Genomic DNA, 27097 nt, shown 5'->3' with positions numbered 1-27097 from the left:
TACTGTTTTCTCTATAGATTGAAGCTATGCAGCTATGCAGCTGATATAGCAAAATGCTTCGGAGTGCTTTGAAGCTCATGCAAAATCAAAGCACATGATCTACTCATGGAGCTGAATCTGTTTGATTATGCACGTCCATACTTGACACAGTTATTGATTCACACAAGTTGTGCCAAATGCCAAATTTAAGATCCAAAACAAATTACAAACACTTGCTTCATAGTATATGTTTTAACACGAATACAACCTACGCGAAATGAAGAGTCAGCGTAACATAGGTGAAAAGAGAAATATACCTGCAATCACTTCCATATCAGCCACTGTGGTAGCACATATTTAGGAAGGTAGAGGTCCATAGAAAGACTGTTTTCCACCAGAACGAAAGAGCAATCCAATGAAAATAGCAATAATCCACAGCAAGAAAGCTAGTGTCACCACATGGAATTTTTTCGAGATGAGTGTATTATACCAGTCCTTGTCTTCTGGCAATCCATAAAACTCTTCAACTAAAGCGTTAACTACAGCATCTAGAAGCTTCTTGTAACGAACATCAACATCTGTTGCATTCACCAGTTGCATTTGAGCTTCTCTTAGGTACTTCACTGCCATTTCTGCCTCAACAAAACCAATCTTCACATCACTTGATTGTGAAACTCCACTACTGCTATTCGAGCCAGTGTATTCTTTGTACTTGTCAGAAGTTAGTGTTGAAGAAAGTGAAGTCAGCTCAGCAAGAGGATCCACTGCCTCTGATGAAGGAGAAGTTTCTGGAATCAACAAGAAGTCCTGGCAGGAATAGAGGATCCGAATGTTACAATCTCAGTACTAAGAGGAATGAGTAAATTTCGCAGATATGAAAATCAATTCAAAGATCTCAAAATTGAAAACATGTATTTGCATAATCGGGATACAAATAGCTCATGAAACCTACACTCTCTCTCTCACACACACGCGCGCGCGCGCACACACACACACACTATATATATATATATATATATATATATATATATATATATATATATATATATACACGGCTGAGAACGGAGTTCACAACCGAAACATGTAGCTATGTAGTTTCCAATATATGTTAATAGAGATAAAAGGCACTTCAAATCAACGAAAATTCAAAAACTTACCCGCTAAAATCAGATTTACTTAGTGGATTCTGCTCAATCAAGTAAAAAATTTCTATTAAAACTACAATTACTGATGATAATGCATTGCATATACATACACACGCTCATATACAGAGACATTCTAATTAGAGGCATATTCTGAATAAAAATCACTTGAAATCCCGAAAATTCAAAAAATTACAGACGAAATTGGAGTTAAGGAGTGGATTTTGCTCACTCGAACTACAAAAACTTCTATGAGAACTACAATTACTGATGAAAATGCAGATATATATAGCTAGAATTTGATAAAGTAAGACGCGTTTCGGAATTACCTCAGCAGCAGATTCAGTGAGTAGATTAATATCATCGGTAGTAGCAGAGGAAATCGGAGAGCTACCGATCGATTCCTTGGGCGATAATTCAGAAAGTGCGGCACCTTGCGATTCAAACGCAGAATTCAAGCTTTTCTTAACATTCTGCATACAGATAAGATGAACAATATTACAAGAGAAAACAACGAATTACATTTGATTGTTCACTGAAGCAAAAAGCTTAGATCATATACTTTGAGAGGCTTCTTAGTTTGATCGGAAATGGATTTGGAACGGCGATTTCCGTGCTCCTTCAATGGCGTTTGAAGATGATGATGCTCTCTCATCGCGTTCTCTGTTTTTTGGTGTGCTATTGTTGGCGCCAAATGCTTTAGCTTTGGAATTTCAAATGAAGGAAAATGAAGCTTTGGTTAATTTTATATTTAAAGGAACTTCTATGGAAGGGAAGAGAAAATGATGGGAAATTACATCATTTTTTTTCCCCGACGATTTTCTAACACATTCGCGATATTTTAATTATAGAAAAATTACTGACTTAGGGTGTATTTTTGAAAATTGTAAATTGTTTAAGGAAAATTACATGAATTAGTCCACTATGAGTCTACCACAATTTATTTTGTTAATAATTACGTACATAATTAAGAACGTTATAAAAATCAAACTTTGCATCTTACTTCGATGCAAGGTCATAGTTCTACTACTGAGTTACCACTTAATTTTCATTTAACTAAATTATCACTTCTGTTAAATGCTTCGACCATCTCTTAGTTCTTAAAATTCTACATTCTTCTCTTGTATTATTTCGTCATGCTTAACTACAATAAAAGGGCCTGTTGAAAAGTTGTACCTTCACATGTAATATTAAAAAATTCTGATGCTTAATTTAATCAACCGATGCTGATCGCCAAATTATTTATTAGTCAATTTTTTCTTTTTTGGTAATCTCATATCGAACTACTTGACAAGGTGGGTTGCTCTGATGGTGAGCACCCTCCACTTCCAACAAAGAGGTTGTGAGTTCGAGTCACCCCAAGAGCAAGGTGGGGAGTTCTTGGAGGGAAGGATGCCGAGGGTCTATTGGAAACAGCCTCTCTACCCCAGGGTAGGGGTAAGGTCTGTGTATTATTGTTGTTGTTGTCATATCGAACTACTACTCTGTACTTTTTGCAAATTATATCTGGTAAAAACTTACCCGTACACAGATTTACTCCAAATTATACTAATTTTCTATGGTTAAGTCATAAATTAAGGTGAAAACATGTATTAATTAACTAAGATTTAGTGATAGAAGTGTAAGTAAAAACATATGTCATGTATTTATTGGTTAGTATAAATGCCGGAAAGTTTTTACCGGTACAACTTTCACCACCCAAGATAAAGGAGGAGGCTAGTTACAGGTTGATATCTAGCATAAAAATAGTCAAACGGAGAAACGAAGAGGATTCATATAACTACCCAACTAGTTCGGAATTGGTTCATTATATTGTTGAACATTGATTGATATAGTCTCTGCCTTACACTTTTAAGTCTTAGTATCTCATTAAACTTAATTTTCCAGTGAAGCGTTTACTGCATTTCTTTTCCTGCAGAGATTTTGGCTCACCCCTTGAAAAGGGTAGGAGATTTGGTCCATTTCTACTTCTTCCTCTCCCATTTTACAGCTGTTCTTGTTCAAATTCTTCATTCATGTGACATAAACATTAACACTAGTATATATAATTAAATAAAAAAATTCCACTTTTTGCCAATATGAAAGAACTAGTAGATATTTCGCCAACAGGGAGAACCAGTTCCAAGTGATCACAATAGTTCTTCAAATGAATGAATGTTTCCCTATATTCACCAAAATCCTTTAAAATGAATCTGGAACTGCTATATTACTTAGTATAGTCATTATTGTCATCGCCTTTATGTGGGCACGAGCCATCTACCTTCAGATTCTGGAGGTTCAATAATGACTACTCCACCATCGGTTAAACCCAAAGCGAACTGGTTTGGATTTTGAGGATGAGCAGCAACCACCAGAGGGATCACATAACCACTGCATTCGAACAGTAAAAATTGACTAGTCAATACAAAAACCAGCAAAAGGGCAAGGGTAGAGGACAGGTTAAAACATGACTCTTAGGATTTGCATGTTAGTCTTTTCCTTTCTAATTTTTTTTTTTTGTGTCTGATTATACGTTCAGTGTTCGTAACACATGATTTTGTGCAAAAATAGAATACTGTTCAAAGTAAGTATAAACCAGTGAAAAAGGCAGAAGCAATGCAACTGAAATTTCTTTTTTATATTTTTTTATACTGCTTGAAACATGATTTGCTATGATTCCCGGTTGTCACATTTATCATCGAACAAAATGACCCAACCAATACAAACGACCCACCAATACAAATGTTGAGTCCAGTGGCGGAGGCTTTTCGCTAAGGGGGTTTAAAAAAGAAAAAAGTTAAAAGAGACCGTGGCCAATGGGAATTGAACCAGCAACCTAACAAAGATTTTTAATCCCCTTGACCACTGGGCTATGCTTTTGGGTTATGTCTAGTGGATTCAAAATATAATATATAGAGGTACAAGCTAGATTTTGCCTACAGTATAATTTTCTGGCGAAGGGGGTCGGGTGAACCCCCTTCCGCCCCCTAAATCTGCCCCTGGTTGAGTCCTCCCAGATCCTAATGGGATATAGATTCAAATAAACTATAAAGCACATCAAATTACCTGAAATCAGAAGGGAGGAAAGTAGAAGGATCTATCTCAAATTTGGGAGAGAGATCTGAAGCAGAAAGTATCAAAACGATCCCGTCTTTCATAACGGCATATATCCACTGACAATCACAAGAGAATGTTGCATGTGAAATTCGCGCACAGAAGTTTTTGATGATCCACTGGCACATTTGACATCAAAAAGTAGTTTATTATTGTTGGTATCGACAAGAAACAGTATCTCTTTAGATCAGGGCCAGGGAGGGGCGGATGACAAGAAAGAGAGAGTGAGCAAACCTGCTTCACACATTCTAGTTTTGTTGTTTCATAGATTGCGATTTGAGTCTCATGAACGACAAGGAAATGTTCCTGATCTTGGTGAAATTGGACGAAGGTCTCTGATAGTTCTGTCGGAATCCAGTCAGCAGAGATCTGCAACATTGTACTTCGCTCTCTTTTCCAGTTTATAGAATCCCACACCACTATCTGGTAAAATAATGGGAAAACAAGTAAAGATAGTTGGTTCGTCCATATCGAGGAGTTGCTAGATGGTCCTTCGAAATGACTACCAATATATCCTACATTCTCATTTATCACAACAACAACAATTACACCTTGATCTCAAACTAGTTGTGGTTAGTTATATGAATCCTCTATATGTCCATGCTGCTTTTGGGTCCTTTTCATTCCAAAACTCATAATTTGTCTTTTAAGCCGAATTAGGGGTTCTCTGATACTAGAGGTTGACATTTACAAATCAGAATTAACTACCAAAAAGGAATGAAAATGTGCTATTAAACAGTAGAAAGTTAACTAGTGACATATAGCAAATCAATCGTCAATTGCTTATTTTCTAATGGATGACCAATAATAATGAAGGCAAAAAACCTGAGAGTCTGCTCCTGAAGAAACAAGCACAGGCTGTAGGCTAGAGAAGGCAAGTCCGCTAATCCTTTTAGAATGTCCCTCAAGCCTGATTATGACCTGCAAAATCAAATGAAAAGATCATCTTTGGCTGGTCATCACGTATTTTACACTCCCCTCAATGGAATGCGGGAGATAATATGATACCTCATCCAAACGGACATTGTAGACAACAATTGAAGAATCATCCATCCCTACAGCAATCACATTGTTATCAGACGGGTGGAAAGCAATACATGTTGCTGCAGGTTCAGGAGGCATGAAACTTTTCATTTTCTGCAGTTATCAAGCAGAAAACGGGACGGTCAATGTAGGATGAAATACATGCTTTTGAGCATTTCAAAATAAAATAAATTAGCTTCTTCCAGAGAAATCAAAGTAACTTCATGAATGCCAGCATCACGAAAGCGAAGCATAAAAGGAGAACATAGAGCAAAATTGTGGATTGAAGAAAAGCTAAATCACATGAAAGCAAAGTAGCAGCGTACACCATGTTGCCAGTTTTTATTCTTGAAAATTACCAATTCCATTCAGCAGATGGAATTACTCTAACAGTTACAGTAACTAACATGATCTGATAACTTCAGTTTTGGTGCTGAAGGCTATAAGTGACACCAAATTTAATTGGAGAGCAAGGGATATTGGGGGGGGGGGGGGGTGTATTCACCTTAAACATGAGCAAATTGAACACAGAAACCATTCCTCCTGATGCTGAAATTGCATAAGAATCATTTTTGGATAAAGCTACACAAGGTGAAACTGCTTCTTTGTCACTGCTAGGAAGACTGTTGGTCATCAGAGCACCGTTCCGTGGTTGCCATAGTTGAGGTTTGCATTTTGTTGTCGTCTATAGCAATAAACATGTAGGTCAGCTGACAAATGTAAAGTTATGAAAATGATGGAAACTCTACCGAAGATAATGTTAAGCTAGGAAAAGTTCTGAGAGTGGACTGGAGGAAACTAGCTAATAGTGCACAAAGGAGACATATATAAGTCATTTTGGTCAAACTCTTTTACCTGGCCACTCGAATTAGAACCACTTTTCGACCATCTCCAGAGCAGATGAATACCATCTGCAACTAAGGCCAAAAGTGCATTTCCTGCATGAGTATACATCAACCTCCATACCTGCAACCGTGGAAAGAGATTTCAATAAGAAGTTCCCTCATTTAAATGCTGATTTTTTTCACAGAACTCAAATATTTGCAGAAGTACAAGATTTTTTTATTCTACTGGAACCTTATTATTCTAACAGAAGCAAAAAAGTAGGTTGACGTAAGATTACTGGTTTTAGGCCATAGGCAAAGTACATTCTTGGAAGAGCTTTTGGTAGAGCCATTCAGGAATTAAAACGACTTTTAGATCCTCAAACAGTTCCCGTAATTATCAGTATCTTTGGTAAGAGTGCCAAAGGATATTTTAAAAAGCCTACACACTTGTCAAGGATATTATGAGATTTTTCTTTGATCAGTCATATTATGAGATTTTAAATTTTCAAACAGTGACTTTGCACATGATTTCATACCCTATTTGTCTTCACTTCAGAGGGAAGCCTCAAAAATTGACATCGTGAAACTTGGACAACCTTAGAGATGCTCTGAGTCCCTAATATCTTGTGAGGCTCCATATTTGCCAGGTTATCTGCTACTTTTTCCTGCACAGCACTCTATCAGTTTGACAAGTCACTGCAATTGCTACCTCTATAATTTGGTTTAATAGGTTACAAAAAGGGAAAGCTGATACACAGAGATGGAGTTTCACTACTCACCGGAGGGACAGTGCGATCAGTTGAACTATTATTAGAAGGACCACCAAGGGAATAGCTTGCAAGCTGCAGAGAAGCAACAAAAACTAAGCACACTTTATTTATTTATCTTGAGGGACATTATCAAGTTTGACATGCAGACCTTTCTTATAGAATCTGATAGATATCTAGAGGCATCCGACGAAGTCTGAAGCAAAAAGCGGCCACAATCATTTGCCAAGATTTTGATCCTGTTATGATCCGCAAAGACAGCCAATAGAGTGCCTTTCTTGTTGAATCGAATATATGGACTTGCCTTGAGAAAGGATATGAGAATTTCAGACTATGACATACGTCAAATGCAAGTACAATTAAAACAAGCTAGTTGCATAAGCATGTACTTATTTCAAACTTGATACCGTCCTCCTCATTTCCTTCTTGTTTTTACTTTAAGAATTTGCACTTGAAACATTGAGTTATCTTAGTGTCAACTTCACCATAAACATAGAAAATAGAAACAAAAGGGAGAAAAGGTACATCTGCTAGGATTCTGATTAAATAATTATAGCTAGTAGGGTACATACAGGCAGGTCTCCACCAGCATCGACAACTGTCAACATTTGAGCATCATTTACATTCCAAACTTTGATTACATGGGCATCTCCAGCTACCAAATACTTATTGTTGGTGATGTCGAATGGTACAATACCCAAAGAAGATTTGCCAATTCCGGTGTAGTTCCTTTCTATGTAACCTTCAGTTTCATTCCATTCCACTATGTGCGAGTCTCTATCTTTATTCGTCCCGCACGAAAAAAGCCTACAAGCTTCAGACTAAGTTTAACTAATCCTTCCAAATAAACCAAAAACACAAAAGCAGAAAAAGAATGAGATAAGTGCAAGAGTTTGGTCAAATCACCTTTTACCATCAGCACTGTAAAGCATTCTCATGCAACAATTACCAGGAGCCTCATAAGAAACCCGTGGTCCCAAGTTGTCAAATAGCCATGCTTTTATTTCAGCATTAGTTGATGTTGAAAATATGAACTGAAGGCAGAAAATTAATCAGAATGATTTAAATACTTGATAAAAAGCAACAAATTGCAGCTTTTTGCAGTATGTAGAAATATGATTACATGAACATTTTCCTTCGCATGAGCACAAAGAGAGTAAACAGGGGCTCCATGACCTTCAAAGGTATATTGTTTAGCGCCAGTTATGGTATTCCAGACCTTCAAATAAAGCAGTTGAACATTAGCCAATTTCTCTGTCATGATTCAACTTTTTCACCATGAACACCAAATTTGAGAGTTAATTCATTCATCATGTAACAAACCTGGATCAACTTGTCCTCGCCACAGGTTACGATTAAAAGTTGGTTGTTTGGCTTAGAAAATGCAAGATCATTTACACTGCCATAATGAGCCTCAATCTGAGAAAGTAATAAAATCTCTATTAGAAACGAAGCAAACACACAGACACAAACACAAAGAAAAAGAAGCAAATGACAAACTTAAGAAGAGATGAATTCTCAGAAATCTACCTCGAGATGTTTTTCAGCATGATTGTTACTACTATCATAAAAATACAGTTGAACAATGCTTTTGGAGTATGCAACCCCTGTTCATTGGTTCCAAATTTAAAGCATTAGCAAACTGACCACCAAATTCATAATAGAAGTTCCTTTCCAGATCCAAATATATGAAGACATACCAAAGAGAGCGCCATCAGAACTCCATAGGACTCGATTGACTGAGATAAGCGGATCTTCATTTATATGTACCTGAATAATGACGGAAACCATCTTTAGTTACAGTACGAAACTGATCTTTCATTTTCAAATATCTGTTATAAACGGTCATACCAGAAACGCAGTTGAAACAGCTTCCACTTTCCAGATCGCAAATTTTCTTGAAAACAACTTTTCCTCAGAACTAACGTCCCACAGCTCTATGCCTCCGAAACTGTCTCCAACTGAAAAAAACATCGTCACTAGCAATGAGCTTCAGGATTCAGAAACTATCGCTAATATATCAGTTTGCGAACTATAAATTCCTGCTCAATGAGAAACCTATTAGAAGAGTCTGTTGAACAGGGTGAAAATCCATTGTGGTTGGAGAAGAGCCGATGTTTAAAACACGTCCGACTGCCTTGGGAAAGTCGTCAGAGAGGCTAGACGATGCAGCCTGTTTCTGACAAGGAACAGCTGTGGGTAACACCTTCTGCGTGAATATAAGTAACATGGAATTCAAATGTAGTGATAGCCAACTAAACCATCAAATGAGGAAAGTGCACAATCACCTCCTTAAAATGGGGAGAATATAATAACTGTGTGTTCAAAGTACATCACCTCATTCATATTCCTTGTAGAGCTTACATCATATAAATTACCAGAATCCTGAACAGCTTTCGATGTAGTAGCTAACAAGAACAACCAACATGAAAAAAGTCAGGTAAAACAAGCGACAGTACTGTTTAAGCAATATATAGTGCTTCAACTGCATAGTAGATTCATCGGGTTTCCTACCAGAAACCATGTCATCAGTTACAATGGAAGAATTAGAAGTTAACAGTTGTGGAAAAGCTGGTTCTGCATCCGATATGGTTTTGCTAGGCTGAGGAAGAAGAATTCAAACATTAGTGGGAAATGACTTGTGCTGATGTGGAATAATGCTTTAATATAATAAAAGCTTCCAAATAAGTTACCCTTGGCCTTTGCTCACAAGGTGTAATCGATTGATATTCAGGTCCCGGACACTTATGATCTGTGAATAGAGTTTCGATCTCTGGTTCAAGCTGAGGATTTGCACAATGCATATGCTGCCAGTTCAAGCTGTATATAATGAGATGATATAAGCTCTTTGCTAACATCCATAAAGGTATAAGTAGGAAATTAAGATATTACCGGATGCATCAGACGAATGAAAGCAAAAGCATAAAATACGCAAGTTAATTGGATTATATGCACATGGTGGAGTTTCAAATAGTAACCGCTCAGCTGAACAAGAATAAGCAGAATAACAGAAAAGAGAGAGAAGACAGAAAACAGTAAGACATTATTACCTTTGATTAATTAGACGGCGCAATCTTGACTTGCTTAATTCTGGAAAACGGAGTCTTCCCTGAAACTGGGGGTTTGATTCAATAATAAGCTTAAGTTCCTTCATCATGAGTTTCCTAGCAGATATTATGTCTCCATACTGAGCAAGCGGAGCATATTCTCTGCTCACAGAATTAATAATAATCAAGAGTTCTTGTTAGGCATCTTAATTCTACAATTCTACAGGTAATCACAAATCACAATCAGTTAATCCAACCTGAAGTCATCTAAAGTCAGAAGCTGAGCCATCTCTTTATAAAGCTCTTCATTTGACGGGGCAAACACTTTAAGATCTTTCAGAAGGATCTCTAGAGCAGTTTTACGATCTTGCCTATCACCGGAATCAATCATATACAAGATCTTTATTCTCGCAAAAATGAAAATTACATTTGATTTCTGATAATCACAAGATTACCTGTCCAGTGCCTCAAGGAACTTTTGTTTTCTAATCTCGAAATACATTTTTATAGAAAATTTGTTGTCACTGACACCAGTGAAACTTGAAAGATAATTCTCAGTCTCATCCCAATTGCCACTGAGCACGAGATCTTCAAAATGTTCCATGTCAAAGAAAAACCCTGTCTCCTGCTCTAACCTATTTCCACAATTTTACAATTCCAATAAAGAAAAAAAAACAATAAATAACTCTTATCCTGCTGCTGAATCCATTAAAAAGGCTGAAAAATAGAACTCACATGTGAGCAGTTTTCGTGAGGTTCTCCTCGTTGCAGAACTGTAATATCAAGAATATAAGGTCTTTACTGAGAGACATGGTCAACTGAGTTCTTTCTTCCCTTCAAAACCTTTCAAATATTCAGAGAGAGATCAGTAAGAAGCTCATAAATTGACATGAGTTCGTACTAGCACACTGATGAATTTTGAGTGATCAAATGACAGTTAAACTAACAACAACAAACCCATTATAGTACCACATCTGGGGTCTAGGTAGGGTAGTGTGTACGCAGACTCAAGGTAGAGAGGCGGTTTTCAATAGACGCTCGGTTCAAGACAAATGACAGTTAAACTAGATAGGTCAAAATCAAATGACCAAAAATGATACTGGATAATAAGCTGTTACTTGTTATACAAAATCAACAAGGACAACATCAACATCATAAATCAATTAATCGGTCTTTTCGCTCTTCACTCTATACTTCTGAAGTGAGTTTGGAATGTCAAGGAAAAATAAATACAAACAAAATTGGCAACTTTCCTTCTACATGAAAATTAGCACAAACAATTGGTATTCAAATTGTTTGTGGGAATATGCATGTATCTATATACCCAGAAATATCAACTTAGAATTTAACCAAAACAAAAGATGTACTGAGAAAACAAGAGAAAAACATAGAAACGATAATTACAATAATCAAGCACTAAAAAATCGTTTATCCAATAATCCTCCCCTCTAATTCAACTCAATTCACCTCAAATCATCTCAATTGCACAAAATTCTGAAGAAAATTCAAGAAATCCGATTACTAAAATAGCAAAAGATGAAGATTGGATCAAATACAATTCAGAGTCACCTTTCACTTCTTTTCTCGATCAAATCAAATTGGAAAAATAAACACGAAACCAAACGAATTAAAAGACTCAGAAAATTTTTGGAATTGAAAAAGACTGAAGAGTGGACCACAAAGCTATTCTAGAATTGTGAAAAATATCAAAAAACTGCGCCTACCAACCTGCCTATCTATGAACCTATGCAAAAAGCCCAGCAGCACTGTGTAAAGAATGAGGAAAGTTGGCGATACGTTTTAGTTTTTTATAGTCAGAAAATGACTTGAGTTGAATAAATCACTTGACTTATTGATAAGTTGTTGCAATGAAACTTATAAGCAGAACTGCTTATCATAAGGGCAATATAACGACAAAATTTGTAGATTTTGTTTTTGTAAAGGCGTCTTTTGTTTGGGTTTGAAATAGAATTGTTTATGTTATATTGAATTATTTAAAAAGAATTGAAACTAATGTAGAAAAAGATCGAAAAATTCATGCCCCGTTTATTTAGACCAAATATGGCACGTAAATTAGGGCTTAAAATTTTGTTCATTGTTAGTGGTCTAAAAGATTAGAAGCATCGAATGTTTAGTTAAGGAAGAATTATTTTCTCTGTATTTAAAGACTTGATTCGTTGTTATTACAATCAGTATTAGAATTAGCATGGTGTATTGAAGGAAAAAAATCGGAGCAAATTGTTGATTTTAATTGTTTGAGCAGATATTAGATCTAATAATATTTGTGTCACAAAATCTCAACTGTCATTTTACTTCTCTCATCCAGGGGTGTACATGGATCAAATTGGTTCCGTTTTTATCAAAACAAAATCAAACCAACTATATCGGTTTGGATTGGTTCAGTTTTATCGTATTTTTCGGGTTCTTTTGTTTCATTAATATTGTTTCAGTCTTATTTTGTTAAAGTTATAGATAAAATTTTGATAAATGAATATAGATTTAGTAAAAATTAAAAAAACTAACAAATATTTGATCTATTAAAATATTCATTTGGGAAAATTTTCTTTGTAATACATGATAGTTTTCTTAGTCGTGATATACACTTTCAAAGTTAACCGAATTTAATAATTAAACATAAAAATCAATACGATTCCTAAATAATAATATGTTCTATTTACTTTTAAATTATCGAAATATCATTCCACATTCAAAAAAGATATAAGAATTTAATTGATCTTGACATATGAATATGGAAGAACAAAGAGATTTATGTAATTCAATAACACTTGATAAGAAATAATTCAGTAACACTTGATAAGAAAGTGATGATATAACCCATTAATTAAAGTAAAAGAAAATGGATGAGCTTCATAGTTATATTAAATCCCAAATATTTCTAGACATTTTCTTAAAAATTTCTATATAAAGTCTTATATATATATGTCGGTTTGGTTTGAATTTTTTACCCAACACCAAACCAAATCAAACCAATCTTAATCGGGCTTTTAAATTAGTTTGATTTAACTTTTTGATTTGTTGCGGTTTTCCGATTCATACTATTTCAAATTAAGGAAGAATGTGTTAGTAGTTTTAGAATGCCGAATCTCATCTAAGTCATCGTCTATCATTGATTTTATACATTCTGGGATCTATACATAAGTGTAACAAAAAGAAATTGAAACTGAAATATATATTATCTATTATATCGGCCTTTTGTCTTCAGAAATCCTAATAGTTTAATTTCCTCGAAGAAAAATATAATATAAAAATACAGTTCTTACTAACCGTGTTGATTTCATATCACGCTGAGGTGAGTCCAATATATAGAATTAAATCTTAAAAAATTGTCCTTTTTATATATTCGAGCAGAAAGCACAAATCCAATTGAACTTATAAAACTCGTCCTAAATTTGCCTCTATGAGCCATACAACGATTATCAATTGAAGCATAAAAAAGAAATACTAAAGCGCCAAACGATTGAGAAGAACTAAAGAACCAAACCAAATCTTGAATTCAATTTCAATCGTTTTAATTCTACATTCAGCAAAAAGTTACAACAGAAGTTGGCCTTAGAAAAAATGGAGGATCCCAAGCATAAGAAAACTTGACAGTATCCTTTGGTTGTATAGAACTGCCATTGTTGACAATACATGTGTTGTCTCCTGTAGGCTTAAAAACAGATGGATCCACAGGTTCTGTTGTCTGAAAATCATTGCAAGACAAGAACAAGTTTTGCATAGGACAATCACAATTGTTCACTACAACAACGTTCCATTCTGGCTTTCCTTGTATTTCATTCCCACTCCTTATTGTTCCAATAGTTATATTGTTCAAGTCACAACCATAAACATCTACACAAATCAAAGAAAAAGACAAAAAATTAGATGAAATAAGGAGGAAAGAGTAAATTTTTATTTTTATTTTTGTAAAACGACTTGGATAGGTATAAGATTTTGCAACATATATAAATACTTCGAGCAGTGACAAAAGCAGGATTTTAACTAAGAGAATTTAAAAAATAAAAAAACTAAACACGCGAAGAAGCTAAGGGGATTCAACATCTAATGTATATACATGAAAAAAATTTAACCTTATATACACAACATAATTTTTGGCGAAAGGGGCTCGATTAACCCCTTTCGCATACCTAGCTCCCCCTAACTTAGAGGACAATGAGGAGGTGATCACCGAATTAATTAGCATGGGTACAAGTTTTAATGGGTATAACGTACCAAAAAAAGAAAGAAAGAGAAAGAGTTAAAAAGAAAAAAATATATTAATAATGAGCTCCATCACTTTAAAGAAATATGAATTGTATTTGTAAAGACTCAATAGTCCAATTTGTTTCATAGTACATCTTTACTATGCAGAGAAATAATGGTATTTTTGTTAGTTTTACTCAACTATTCACATTGTTTAATTTAAAACCAATAATATTTTTTTACTTTGACATATAAGACTGCTTTCGATTGAACCCTTATGTGATGCAACTCGAATTCTAGAGTTTAATTTTGACTGCAAGTTCGAACAGAAATTTATAATTCTTTTAAAATAAAATTTGCATATTTAACTACATAAAAAACACTAAGTCCTAATTATTAACAATAACTTATTTAACTCTCGAACTAATTATCACATGAATTGGGAATTTGGGAATAAAGAAGTAGTAAAAAGTAGGTCTAAACAAATTGAATCGTCCATTACAATGTTTGGCCAGTACAGCTAGGAACTAAGGCCTGCTAATACTGTTATTAAATTTATTTAATTTACTTTTCGATGCAAAAAGGGTTCAAGCTAGACCCCAGATTGCCTAAAAGGGGACAGCTGGCAATGGGAACTGAATATAAATATTTAAATGAAAGATTCTTTTTCCATAAAAGCTGATCTCATAAAGTAAAATACTTTGATATCCACTTTAAAAGAATATTCGATCTTGACCAACCCATTAATGACAATGCATAGTATTATACAAAAATATTCAAAGCAAAAGACCCACCTTGGATTATTGTTTGGGTCGATATATTCCATAACGTGAATGAAAAATTCAAGATGAAGCTAAAGAATTTACAAGAATAAAGCAAATTAATAAACCCAAATAACTGCTCACCTAATTTCTTAAACTAAAAATAACCGACATATATATATTATATGTACTATAATTTATGTACAATTAATTATATATAATTAATGTATACCAACTTAAAAGTAAATATTAAATCTGACCGACTATTTGTGTAACGATCGCCATAACTGCTATCCAATTGACCAAACGTAAGATCCACATATTGACTACTTCTTATTCTTGACAAGAGAGGAAAAAACAATTTTTTCGACCATATGAGTATTTGAATTGTAACAATGTCAATAAAAAATCACTCTCTTTGAATCGATTCCAGAAGTTATTTTAGAATTGAGTCAATCACGTTTATTAGAATTAGACAATAAAGTAGTGGTTCTACCAATCAAAAGTTATATAAAAAGAAAAAAAACTTTATGATTAAATATGCAAAACTAACTTTTAATAATAATAAGATTGAACTAGTTGTTTACATTAAAAAAGCTACAGGTTTTTACCTTTACTGAGAAGTGTAACTAGAAGGAGAGTGATAGAGAGCTTAACAATGGCTGCCATTAGTTAGGGAAAAGATCTCTTAATTTGTTGATGTTGAAACTGCCTGCTGTATTCTCTTCTGTATGCAAAATTGGAAAAGAATGAATTTTGAAAGAATCGTTCAATGTTGGCCATGTTTATAATAATATGGTGCCTTTTAATTAATGTTATAATCTTATGTCATGAATAGCATGTGGTACTTGTCATGTGTGTGTACATCCGTCTATAGGTAGATTTTGGAATAATACAAATGGCAAGATTCTTTTTTGTTTTTGTGGTAGTATATAGAAATATAATGAAATTAAAGAGGTAAATATGGCAACATAATAAAGGAAAATGTCTTGTTCTGCTTTTCTAACTGAGGTTTGGACTTGTAACACATTCATGCTTTTATGGTTTCACATATATATTAAACAAATCTAAAGGAAAGTTTGTATAATTCTCCAAAAAAGTTAATATTGACAATTCAGAAAGCATTATATTCAATACGTTAAGTCGTTAACTAGTTATACTTTTATTGATGAGCGATAATTTTGCATCTTGTTTCTCTTTTAAAATTTGAAACCCATTATTTTTGTTTTTACCATTATGTCCCTTAACAAACTCTGTATTAGAGGAGAACATGTTAATATTGTCATGATATTCTCTAATTATAAATGGATCATTATCTTAAGACAAGGTCTCATCATGTATTTAAGTAATGCTTAGATGAAACTTCAGATAACGTCATGTAATTAACTCATGCCATAATTTTGGTTTTTAGCTATATTAAAAAGTTAATAAAAACAAGTTGAGATACTAATATGCTAATTAAATCTAATTAATGTCCTTTTTGCAACCATCAGATTTTGTAATTTGAACATTCGGATGAGATGCAGTTCATATTTTGATTCGGGCCCAATCGATTCCAAGGTAGTGTAATCATTTATGAAATTTCTTCTAAATAACAAATTAACAATCATCAAGCAGAAGAAAAAGGGGTTCTCTTCTTGAAATGTTGGATTTCTTCCTAATTTAATAATAACTAAAGAATTAGTTATTAATCAAAAAGACATGTCTATTATGTAAAGTAGGGGTGTATAAAGAAAACCGATAATCCGAGTTAAATCGGAAAAAAAAAATCCGATTATGGTTTGGTATTGAAAAACAAATCTGACCATAATTGGTTTGGTTTGGTTTAACTAAAAAAGTCAAACCGAAACTAAACCAACCCGATAATATATTTATACAATTTTAAAAAATATTTTATACATATAAATATTTATTGTAATGTAATTTATAAATATGTCTTAAACTTTTTTCACAATTTTATCTTTTAACGTATTATTTCAAGTTTGGACTTAACATTCTTGAGTAGTAAATAAATTTTATAACTCATAAATGTAGTAACTCAAACAAAGTTCAAATCTATCTATCTATATCTATATCTATGTCTATATCTATCTATCTATCTATCTATCTATCTATCTATCTATCTCTCTCTCTCTCTCTCTCTCTCTCTCTCTCTCTCTCTCTCTCTCTCTCTCTCTCTCTCTCTCTCTCTCTCTATATATATATATATATATATATATATATATATATATATATATATATATATATATATATATATATATATATACGAATAATTTATGCTAAATGTTGAACGACTAAAATATCCTCCAAATATTAGTCGACTTTTATACACTTAAATATTTGTATAATTTAAAGTACACATACCTGTAACGACTCGACTTATCGATTTGAGTTATTACTCTCCTTTCTACTATTTGAAGTCTTGAATAGCTTCATACGATGCACTACGACTTGTATGTAAAATTTGAGGTCAATCGGACTTTATTTGCTATATTTCGATATTGATTCTTCAAGAATACGTGGTATCACATAAAGCAAATGAGCTTCAAATTCAGTCTTGATTGAAGAATTAGACCCGTATAGAAATTTTGGAGCCATAGCAAAAAGAATCGTCGAATTCGGACATCGTATGAGAGAGAGATGCCCATTTCCGTGTCGGAAAAGATTTCCCGTCGCCGCGAGCGCCCAGGGTAGCGTGGGGTGCTAGCCCTGGCGCTGGGATGTTTAAGGGTACTGAAAATAGCGCCACAAGCAGCGCCCCACGCTACCTGTGACACCCGAAACAGCTGAGGCCCTATAAACGGGGATTTTCTACCATTTTTGACAAAAATATAGTTGGGGAGCTCGATTTGTGTGATTTTCATGGGTAAACATTGGGGTAAGTATTCCTTATCTTGTATTGATTATATTTCATGATTTCATACTCATTTACATCATGAATCCGTGAATTTATGGAAGAAAAATCAGATTTTTTGTAAAATTTTCAAAAAATATAAAATGAAGATTTGAAGGTCAATCCGATATTGGAATTTGATAAAATCGGTATGGGTAGTCTCGTAATTGAATGGGTTATCGGATTTTGTGAGTTTCGTCGGATTTCAAGATGTGGGCCCCACAGACATTTTTGAGTTAAATTTCGAATTTTGCTGAAAAATTAGTATTTTCACATGGAATTAATTCCTACGATTCGTGTTGAGTATATTGAATTGTTTGTGACTAGATTTGAAGCTTTCAGACACGAATTCGCGAGGCAAAGGTTTATTGAAATATTGCAATTGGTTGCAAAACGAGGTAAGTATCTTGCCTAACCTTGAGTGGGGGAATTACCCCTTAGGCATCGAGTCTTATGTGCCATTTGTGAAATGTAAAAAGCCGTGTACGCGAGGTAACGAGTACGTACTCGGGCTTATATGTACAAAATTGATTGGGTTAAAGTCTTAGGCATATTTTGTAGTAAATTAGATAATTGTTGGCATTTATTAAATCATCTATTTGCCATGACTCAATTCGCGTTTGTTGAATTTGTTTTTATATGACAATTTGATGTGGCTATTGCTTGTATATTTATGTGAATTTCGTGAGTTGGGTGATTTGATATTTTCTGGAAATAATTATATTATGAATTTTTCATCTGCAAATAATTAATGAAATAAGTTTAAACCGAGGCGTTATATAATTATCAAGAATTTGGATTAATGAAGGCGTTGCCCTATACTGAGTATTTTCCATCTATGTCGTTTTTTAGGTTTTATACACATTGTGTGGAGCCTTGGGCTATTTGTTGTGAAATTAATTGATTTTGTTATATCTTTGGAATTGGTTGTGGCCATTGGGCAAATTGTGATATGAATTGATTTTGTTATATTGCCGGGATAATATTCCGTGTAAATTATTGTGTTATTTGAGTTATTATTTTGAGGATATAAGGGTGGCATTTCACTGTTGATATTATGTGGGTATAAGGGTGGCATTCAATTGTTGTTATGTGTGTTGGGATATTGTCTGCGCTAAGCGATAAGGGTGGCTATAGGAGAGATAAGGGTGGCTATAAGAGCGATAAGGGTGGCTATTGATGTTGTCAGGGCGGAGAGATAAGAGAGGCTATTATAGGAGTGATAAGGGTGGTTATAGGAGCGATAAGGGTGACTATTGATATTCTCAGGGCGGAGGGATAAGGGAGGATATTATAGGAGTGATAAGGGTGGCTATATGAGCGATAAGGGTGACTATTGATATTGTTAGGGCGGAGGGATAAGATAGGATATTATAGGAGTGATAAGGGTGGCTATAAGAGAGATAAGGGTGGCTATTGATATTGTCAGGGCAGAGAGATAAATGAGGCTGTTATAGGAGTGATAAGGGTGGCTATAGGAGAGATAATGGTGGCTATTGTCAGGGATGCTATGTGATGATGTGGAGTGGTTACATTGGTGATTTTTATGTGATGTTGTGATTTTCCTTGTGTTTATTTTTATGCATTGTGCAATTTGTCTTGTTATTGGTAAATTGATAATAGTCTAATTTATGTTGAAACTGGGAGCGTGTGGCTATTCCCAGGCGGATTATGAAAAGAAATGTGAGCACGAGGTGCCGTGAATAAATCTATACTATATTAAAAGTACGAAGGCCCTTAGTAAAATATCGTTCGCCTTTTTTGCCCTTTGAAACTAGATTTCACATTGGATAAAACTGTAATTTAATTATTTTTCAAATATCTATTTTAAATTAACTAAAGTAAATCTTTCCTTATTAAACTAGGTAATTAGGTGTGATGACCCAAAATGTCATCTTTAAATTTAATAAGTAATTCTGTGTTCTAATAAATTTAATGTCATTCCTCGACTTGCGTGCGCAGTTTGTACAATTTTTCGGATAGTTTTTATGAGAAAAATGGATTAAAATGTGAAATAGAGCTTTAAAACTCAACCGAGTTGACTTTGTTCATCATTTTGAGTAAACAGACTCGGATCAGTGTTTTGACAATTCCGGTAGGTCCGTATCGTGATTTGGGATTTGGGCGTATGTCCGGAATCTAATTCCGAGATCCCTAGCCCGAGATATGGAATTTTGATGAAACATTAAAAGCTTGAAAGCTTAATGATTTTTAAAAAATTACTGATGTTGGATTTATTGACACCGGGTCCGTATTTTAGTTCCGGAGCTCGGTATAGATCCACTATAATATTTATGACTTGTCTGCCTAATTTGGTGAGAATCGGAGTTGATTTGACGTGATTCAGACGTCCGGTTGTAAAAATATAAGTTTTAATGTTTTCTTGCAAATTTCTTTTGATTTGATGTCCGATTCATAGTTCTTGGTGTTATTTTGGCGATTTGATCGTGCGAGCAAGTTCGTATGATATTTTAGGACTTGGGTGCATGTTTGGTTTGGAGTCCCGAGGGCTCGGGTTGGTTTCGGGTGATTAACGAACCATTTTTGGACTTGGAAAAAACTGCAGAAATCTGCTTCTGGTATCCTTCTTTGCGTTCGCGAGAGGGGGCTCGCGTTCGCGAAGAAGAAACTGGAGGCAGGTGAAAATTACTCTTCGCGTTCGCGAAGTGGGGGCTGCGTTCACAAAGGGAAGAGATCAGTGTTCATCGCGAACGCGTGGATGTGTCACGACCCCAAATTTCCTCCATAGGAGATCGTGATGGCACCTAGTTTCTAAGACTACGTAAGGCTATCAATGCGGAATAATAATAAATATCTGAAATATATAAACTATAATTCAAATAATTACAACTCCCAAAACCTGGTAGAAATAAGTCACAAGCTTCTAAAAATTTATTCTCAATGTCTCTATATATCAAGATCTAAAGAAAAATAAGGAAGCAACATAAAAATGATAGAAGGGGACTCCGGAGTCTGCGAACGTTGGCAGATATACCTCGAAGTCTCCGTGCGCAGGTAACTCACTGACGTCTAGGCTGGTAAGATGTATCTGGATATGCACAAAAAGATGTACATAAGCGTAGTATGAGTACACCACAACGGTACCCAGTAAGTGCCAAGCCTAACCTCGGTAGAGTAGTGACGAGGTCAGGTCAGGCCCTATTGGAGAATAAATAATGACATGGAAAAAAATATTTAAACAATATAATAAGATAAAATGACAATGAAAATGAATCAAGTAGTATGTCACATTTAATTACACCAAATAATGGCAAATAAATACCTCGTGGAAACAAAACATAATTTCTTTTCAATTTTAAGGAAAATCACAACAAAAATCAAAGGCAACTACGGCCATAAATCAATATCAATAAAGGCGCTATCGAGGTACCGCCTTGTAGTCCCAAATCATAAATAAATTCACAATATTTCATTTCCTCATCTCATCGCGGGAGCCTTCACAATTTATTTTAAAGAAAATATTTTTCTTCCGAAATAACATCCCGCGTTTTAGACATCCTTATCACACCGCATGCGTTTCAATACCCAGACTTTATACTACCGCATGCGTATCAATATCACAATATATCACAATTTGCACCTCAAGTGCCCAAATATTTTAATTTGCCAAAGTAAATCAACAATGATAGTTTTCCACAATAAAGAGCTCACGGCTCATGCCAACATAAATCATCAATAATATTTTTTCACAATAAAGAGCTCACGGCTCATGCCAACATAAATCATCAATAATATTTTTTCACAATAAAGAGCTTACGGCTCCATCACAATGAGTACAAAAATCTTACAAATATCTTTAGGAATAAATAATTTAGCAAAATAATATTTCAAAATCTTTAATACGCTGCTTCAATACCAAATTTAAAAATGTAAAATACTTCATATTAATAATATTAATTTACAGAAAATCAATTTCAAATAATGCACAGAATAAAAGAATCCAAGTTTCAACTAAACAGGTCAAACAATTAGCAGAAAAAAGTCAAGCAAATTTAAAGTATACAAATCAAATCAATGATGGAGAATATAACAAGATTTAATAATTTAATTAATATGCAACAGTGATCTTCACAATTTAAAAACATAATCCTTCATATTTAGTCTGTGTACATACTCGTCACCTTGTGTACACGACTTTCATCACATTACAATTAATATCAATCCTAGGGAAAATTTCCCCCACACAAGGTTAGACAAGTCACTTACCTCGACTTGCTCCAATTTAACCAAGTAGTATGTTTTTTCCTCGATTTTTCGATTCCGGTCAACTCGTATCTAGTCATAATTAATTCGATACACTCAACAAAAATTATAGAATTAATTCAATAAGAAAATACTATATTTTTTAATAAAAATCCGAAATTAACTCAAAAATGGCCCGTGGGGCCCACGACTCGGAATCCGGCGAAAGTTACGAAATATGAATGCCTATTCAACCACGAGTCTAACCATACCAAAATGACTAAATTCCAATAACAATTTGACCCTCAAATCTATCCAAGAGGGTTTTCAAAAATTTCCAACGTAAATCACCAATTAAATGTTAAAAACAGTGATCGATTCGGGTAATCTAACCAAGATTGAGTTAAAAACACTTACCCCGATATTTTCTCTGAAAATTTCCCAAAAATTGCCTCAATCCGAGCTTCAAATCGTTAAAAATGAAAAATAAAAAAAAGTCCCATTTTCTGAACTTAAACATTCTGTCTAGTGGTTTCTTCTTCACGAACGCGACCCTGGCTTCGCATTCGCGAAGCACAAAAATGTGCTACCCAACTTTCCTCTTCGCGAACGTGACCTACGCTTCACGAACGCGAAGCTTTGCAAACTCCGACCTTCACGAACGCGTCCCTTACCTCGCGAACGCGTAGAACAAAAGACTGGGGTTCCCAGCTGCCTCACTCTCCTTCGCGAACGAGACGCCACTCACGCGTTCGCGATGCACACACTGCCCTACCCTTCGCATTCGCGTTATCTCCTCTGCGAACGCGTAGAATAAAAATCTCACCAGCTCAGAACACTCTTCGCGAACGCGAGGCTCCTCTTGCGAACGCAAAAGAGGAAACCAGAAAAATTGCAGCAGCATATATCAGCTATCTCACCAAGGCCAAAAATGATTCGTTAACCATCCGGAACATGCCCGAGCCCCTCAGGACCTCAAATAAATATACCAACAAGTCCTAATACGTCATACGAACTTAGTCGAGTCTTCAAAATACATCCAACAATAATAAAAACACGAATCACACATAGATTCAAGTCTAATAAACTTTGAAACTTTCAATTTCTACAAACAACGCCGGAACATATCAAATCAAGTCCGATTGACCTCAAATTTTGCATGCAAGTCATAAATGACATAACATAGCTATGAAAACTTTCAGAACTGGATTCCGACCCCGATATCAAAAAGTCAACTCCCCGGTCAAACTTTCAAATTTAAATTTCTATTTTAGCTATTTCAAGCCTAATTTAATTACGGACTTCCAAATAAAATTCCGAATACACTCCTAAGTCCAAAATCACCATACAGAGCTTTTGGAATCATCAAAATTCTATTCCAGGGTCGTTTTCTCAAAATGTTGACTGAAGTCAAAGTTAGCATTTTAAGGCCAGCTTAAGGAACCAAGTGTTCCGATTTCAACCCGAACACTTCCAAATCCCAAACCAACCATCCCCGCAGGTCATAAATTTATAAAGGTGCATATGAGGAGTTTTATTTAGGGGAACAGGGTTCTAAAAGTAAAAATAATCGGTTGGGTCATTACATTCTCCACCTCTTAAATAAACGTTCATCCTCGAACGGGTTTAGAATTATACCTGGAGTGGTGAAAAGATGAGGATAACAGCTGCGCATATCATGCTCAGTCTCCCAAGTCGCCTCCTCGACCGGATGACCCCTCCACTGAACCTTCACGGAAGCAATGTTCTTTGACCTCAGCTTTCGAACCTGCCTATCTAAAAGAGCCACTGGTTCCTCAACATAAGACAGATCTTTGTCCAACTGAACTGAACTGAAGTCTAACACATGAGACGGTTCGCCGTGATATTTCCGAAGCATAGAAACATGGAATACTTGATGAACTGCAGAGAGACTAGGTGGCAGTGCAAGTTTGTAAGCCACCTCTCCAACATTCTCAAGAATCTCAAAAGGCCCAATATACCTAGGGCTCAACTTGCCCTTCTTCGCGAACCTCATCACACCCTTCATAGGCGAAACCCAGAGCAAAACCCGCTCACCAACCATAAATGCAACATCATGAACCTTCTGATCCGCATAACTCTTCTCTCGTGCACTTGTGACACCAAATTCTGGGATGGTATTTAGACACCGTTATTTTTATGGATTAATCACTATATTTCAGATTTTACTTCCGCAATCGTTATTTATCATTAATAAATCTAAAAATTATTTAAAAATTGGTTAATATTATTCTAACGTTGGCTTGCCTAGCAAATAAAATATTAGGCGCCATCACGGTCTGAATATGGGAATTTCGGGTCGTGACATTAGGTAAGAATTCCTAATATTTACGAATTTAAATCGAGTAAAACTTTATTTATATAAAAAAACCTCACCTAAATTAACTTCCCACGGTATCCTAATTTAAATAGGATACCAACACCGTATACACACATATAAACTAAAACACTTACATCGATAGAATTAACTAAAAGATCATTTTTAAAATTATTTTTTAATATAATTTCATAATACTACTTCTAAGATTGTATTACTGTAGTGACTACAATTGTGAACGAATCTTAAAAATAAACACTAGCCTTAATATTTAAAATTCGAGTAAGTCATGGACTCATTCCTGCTCATTAAGCATTATGAAGCAAAATAGGTTCCAGTTTTAATGAAATTTTCAAAACCTCTTTGCTCATCTATAAAAGAACTTCACGGCTATTTTGTGTAAACGTATAATAAAGCTTTGACTATTGGCATTATTTAGGATAAGGTTTGAGCTTTTTTTTTTCTTCTCTGATCTTTTTAACCTTAACTTATTCTTCACGGGGTGTAAATAGATATATTGGTAGTTTGGTTACTTATTTACTTTGAAGTATTGGATTGCTTGAATGTATTTCTCTAAGTATATACTTGTATTTGTGTAGATTAGCGGATTGTGTAGGATGAGTTTTCACTCTGATGCTTTGACTTAAGTTTAGCTAATAAATTTGGCAATTTTTATTATGCAATATTAAATGTATTGACTTCAACTTAAAAGGATATTGTGAGCATCGTGTATTTCTTCAAGCTCTTATTTCTGGGGTGTCACGTGCGATTCACGGCCACAAGCTGAAAATAATTGCATGTGATAGAATCCAATAAGTCAACTATAAACTCTTGATTTTGTTTATTACTTTCAATGACTTTATCGAAGTAATTTTATTTCTTAGCAGATTGAACAAAAGATGAGGGATGAGGACGTTGGTGGATATTCTAAAGAGGGGGGTTTAAAGGGTGCTGGAAAATCAACATTGGTGTTTTGGTTAGACATTCTGTTGTGTAGCAGTTAGTCAAATATATTTTTTCATAATGGTAAAATATTGACCTATTAACACTATTAACTCTTAACAATTACCATATCCACTAACTCAATATCTTATTCTACACTAGATAAAATAGTCATTTAATGATTCCCTAATTCTTAGGACTTAAAAATCAACTAAATTTTATTTATGGACCCTTTCTTATTTGAATTAGATAGGAAGTCCTATTATTTAAAACTTTAAATTCCATTTAGATTCTACCACTTCATTGCAATAAACATATAAAATTAAACATTAATGTAAATATTTCAATTGGAATAAACACATAATATTGAAACGACAAATAATCATTAAATAACACTTAATTCTTATACATGTAATATAGGAGTCCTAAAGTAAAACCGCACTCATAATACCACATATTTAAAGGAAAATACATAGGGTAGTGTTCTTTTTTTTTTATTGATTAATTAAATAAATAGGATACAATTATCATTATTATGAAAAACTTATGCTTTTTTCTTTAACTTTATTTTATAATAACTCAAACATAATCTTCTATTTAAAATTTTTTTTTTAAAAAAACAATTGTACTCATCTTAACGAGATACACGCGCAACGCGCGTACTCTAAAAACTAGTAATGATGATATTGGCACGTGAATGGTTCATACATTTGAGATATGAAACGTGGGCATGAAGTGCCGGAGAAAATATGATGGTTTTATTATTGGCACGTGAACTGTTCGTGCAGATGTGGTACGAAAAAATGGGCATGAGGTGCCGGGGAAATATGATGATCTAATTATGGGCATGAAGTACCGTGAAAATATGAAAGTGGGATGAGACCCGTGTTTACGAAAAATATGAAAAGAGCTGAGACCCGTATTTGTATGATTTTGAAATAGGGTGTCACACGGTGACTTTTTATTGAAAGAATTATATTCAAAATATTTATTTGGAAGGACTTTTATTCAAATTTATTTTTGAAAGAATTATATTTGAAAGATACCTATTTGAGAAAATTATGTTGGAAAGATATTTATGGAAAAAATTATATTTGAAAGACATTTATTTGAGGAAATCATATTTGGAAGAGAGTTATTTGAAAGAATTATATGTGAAAGATATTTATTTGAAGGACTTGATTAAATTGGGTGTACTTGTATTTATTATTTGTTGAGCGATATTAATTGTGTTCTTATTGCCCTGCGGTGCATATCACTAGTTAGAGCGGAATCACAAGGATTCAAGGTAGAGCTGCTTGGTCGTCGCAGTTCCTTGGAGTCTTTTTATTTGTATTTTACTGTTAATTATTATTCAAACAGTATTGAGTATTCGATCTTTGAGATCATTTCATGTATTCAGTTAGAGTTCGTGACTCAGTATTACCAGTCTTGGGAGGTTGTTATATTTGTTTTCGCTTTTGGTTTAAAAAAAAGGCTTGAAATGTGATTATAATCGGCTTACCTAGTTTTAGAGACTAGGTGCCATCACGACGCCTGAGGTGGGATTTTTGGGTCGTGACAAGTTGGTATCAGAGCTCTAGATTCATAGGTTCTACGAGTCACGAATGAGTCTAGTAGAGTCTTGCGGATCGGTACAGAAACGTCTGTACTTATATTCGAGAGGCTACAAAACTGTTAGGAAATTTTCACTTCTTTCATTCCTCTCGTGCGGAATTTGTTGAATTTGGAATTTGAGCCTTTGTATCTCTATTCTCTTACCGATGGTGAGGACACATACTACCGGGTCAGCTGAGCAGACACCCGCGCATACTGCTAGGGCCGCAAGAGGTAGAGGCCGAGGAAGGGCATGTGCTGTGACTAGAGCACCTGTCAGAAC

The 27097-nt window shown here is 34.6% G+C and overlaps 3 protein-coding genes across 4 annotated transcripts; all 3 read right to left on the bottom strand.

Annotated features, from left to right (window-relative positions):
- On the bottom strand, positions 1-1882 carry LOC104098046 (protein SINE3). The gene is made up of 3 exons (XM_009604699.4): positions 1684-1882; positions 1451-1594; positions 1-786 (listed from the first exon to the last, which is right to left on the bottom strand). The coding sequence occupies exons 1-3, from the start codon at positions 1774-1776 to the stop codon at positions 337-339; spliced, it is 687 nt and encodes a 228-aa protein (XP_009602994.1). The 5' UTR covers positions 1777-1882; the 3' UTR covers positions 1-336.
- Positions 1883-3139: 1257 nt separating this feature from the next.
- LOC104098047 (protein TPR3-like) lies at positions 3140-11722 on the bottom strand. Of its 2 annotated transcripts, none has more exons than XM_009604700.4 (26): positions 11607-11722; positions 10614-10721; positions 10334-10513; positions 10136-10249; positions 9882-10040; positions 9525-9651; positions 9346-9433; positions 9169-9239; positions 8890-9040; positions 8683-8792; positions 8532-8601; positions 8362-8438; positions 8155-8250; positions 7955-8050; positions 7738-7865; positions 7404-7638; positions 6983-7135; positions 6844-6906; positions 6601-6729; positions 6093-6203; positions 5743-5922; positions 5223-5351; positions 5040-5135; positions 4449-4637; positions 4167-4333; positions 3140-3491 (listed from the first exon to the last, which is right to left on the bottom strand). In XM_009604700.4, the coding sequence occupies exons 2-26, from the start codon at positions 10688-10690 to the stop codon at positions 3359-3361; spliced, it is 3129 nt and encodes a 1042-aa protein (XP_009602995.1). In that variant the 5' UTR covers positions 10691-10721; positions 11607-11722; the 3' UTR covers positions 3140-3358. The 2 variants fall into 2 exon arrangements, with proteins under 2 accessions (XP_009602995.1, XP_009602996.1); XM_009604701.4 differs by lacking the exon at positions 11607-11722 and adding an exon at positions 11448-11588.
- Positions 11723-13373: 1651 nt separating this feature from the next.
- Positions 13374-15570, bottom strand: LOC104098048 (TPD1 protein homolog 1B-like). The gene is made up of 2 exons (XM_009604703.4): positions 15454-15570; positions 13374-13730 (listed from the first exon to the last, which is right to left on the bottom strand). The coding sequence occupies exons 1-2, from the start codon at positions 15509-15511 to the stop codon at positions 13420-13422; spliced, it is 369 nt and encodes a 122-aa protein (XP_009602998.1). The 5' UTR covers positions 15512-15570; the 3' UTR covers positions 13374-13419.
- Positions 15571-27097: the final 11527 nt, after the last annotated feature.

The sequence above is a fragment of the Nicotiana tomentosiformis genome, chromosome 8 (assembly GCF_000390325.3).
Source record: "Nicotiana tomentosiformis chromosome 8, ASM39032v3, whole genome shotgun sequence".
Lineage (NCBI taxonomy): Eukaryota > Viridiplantae > Streptophyta > Magnoliopsida > Solanales > Solanaceae > Nicotiana > Nicotiana tomentosiformis.
Note: the sequence above shows the minus strand (reverse complement) of the source record. Positions and strands in the feature narration are given on the sequence as shown.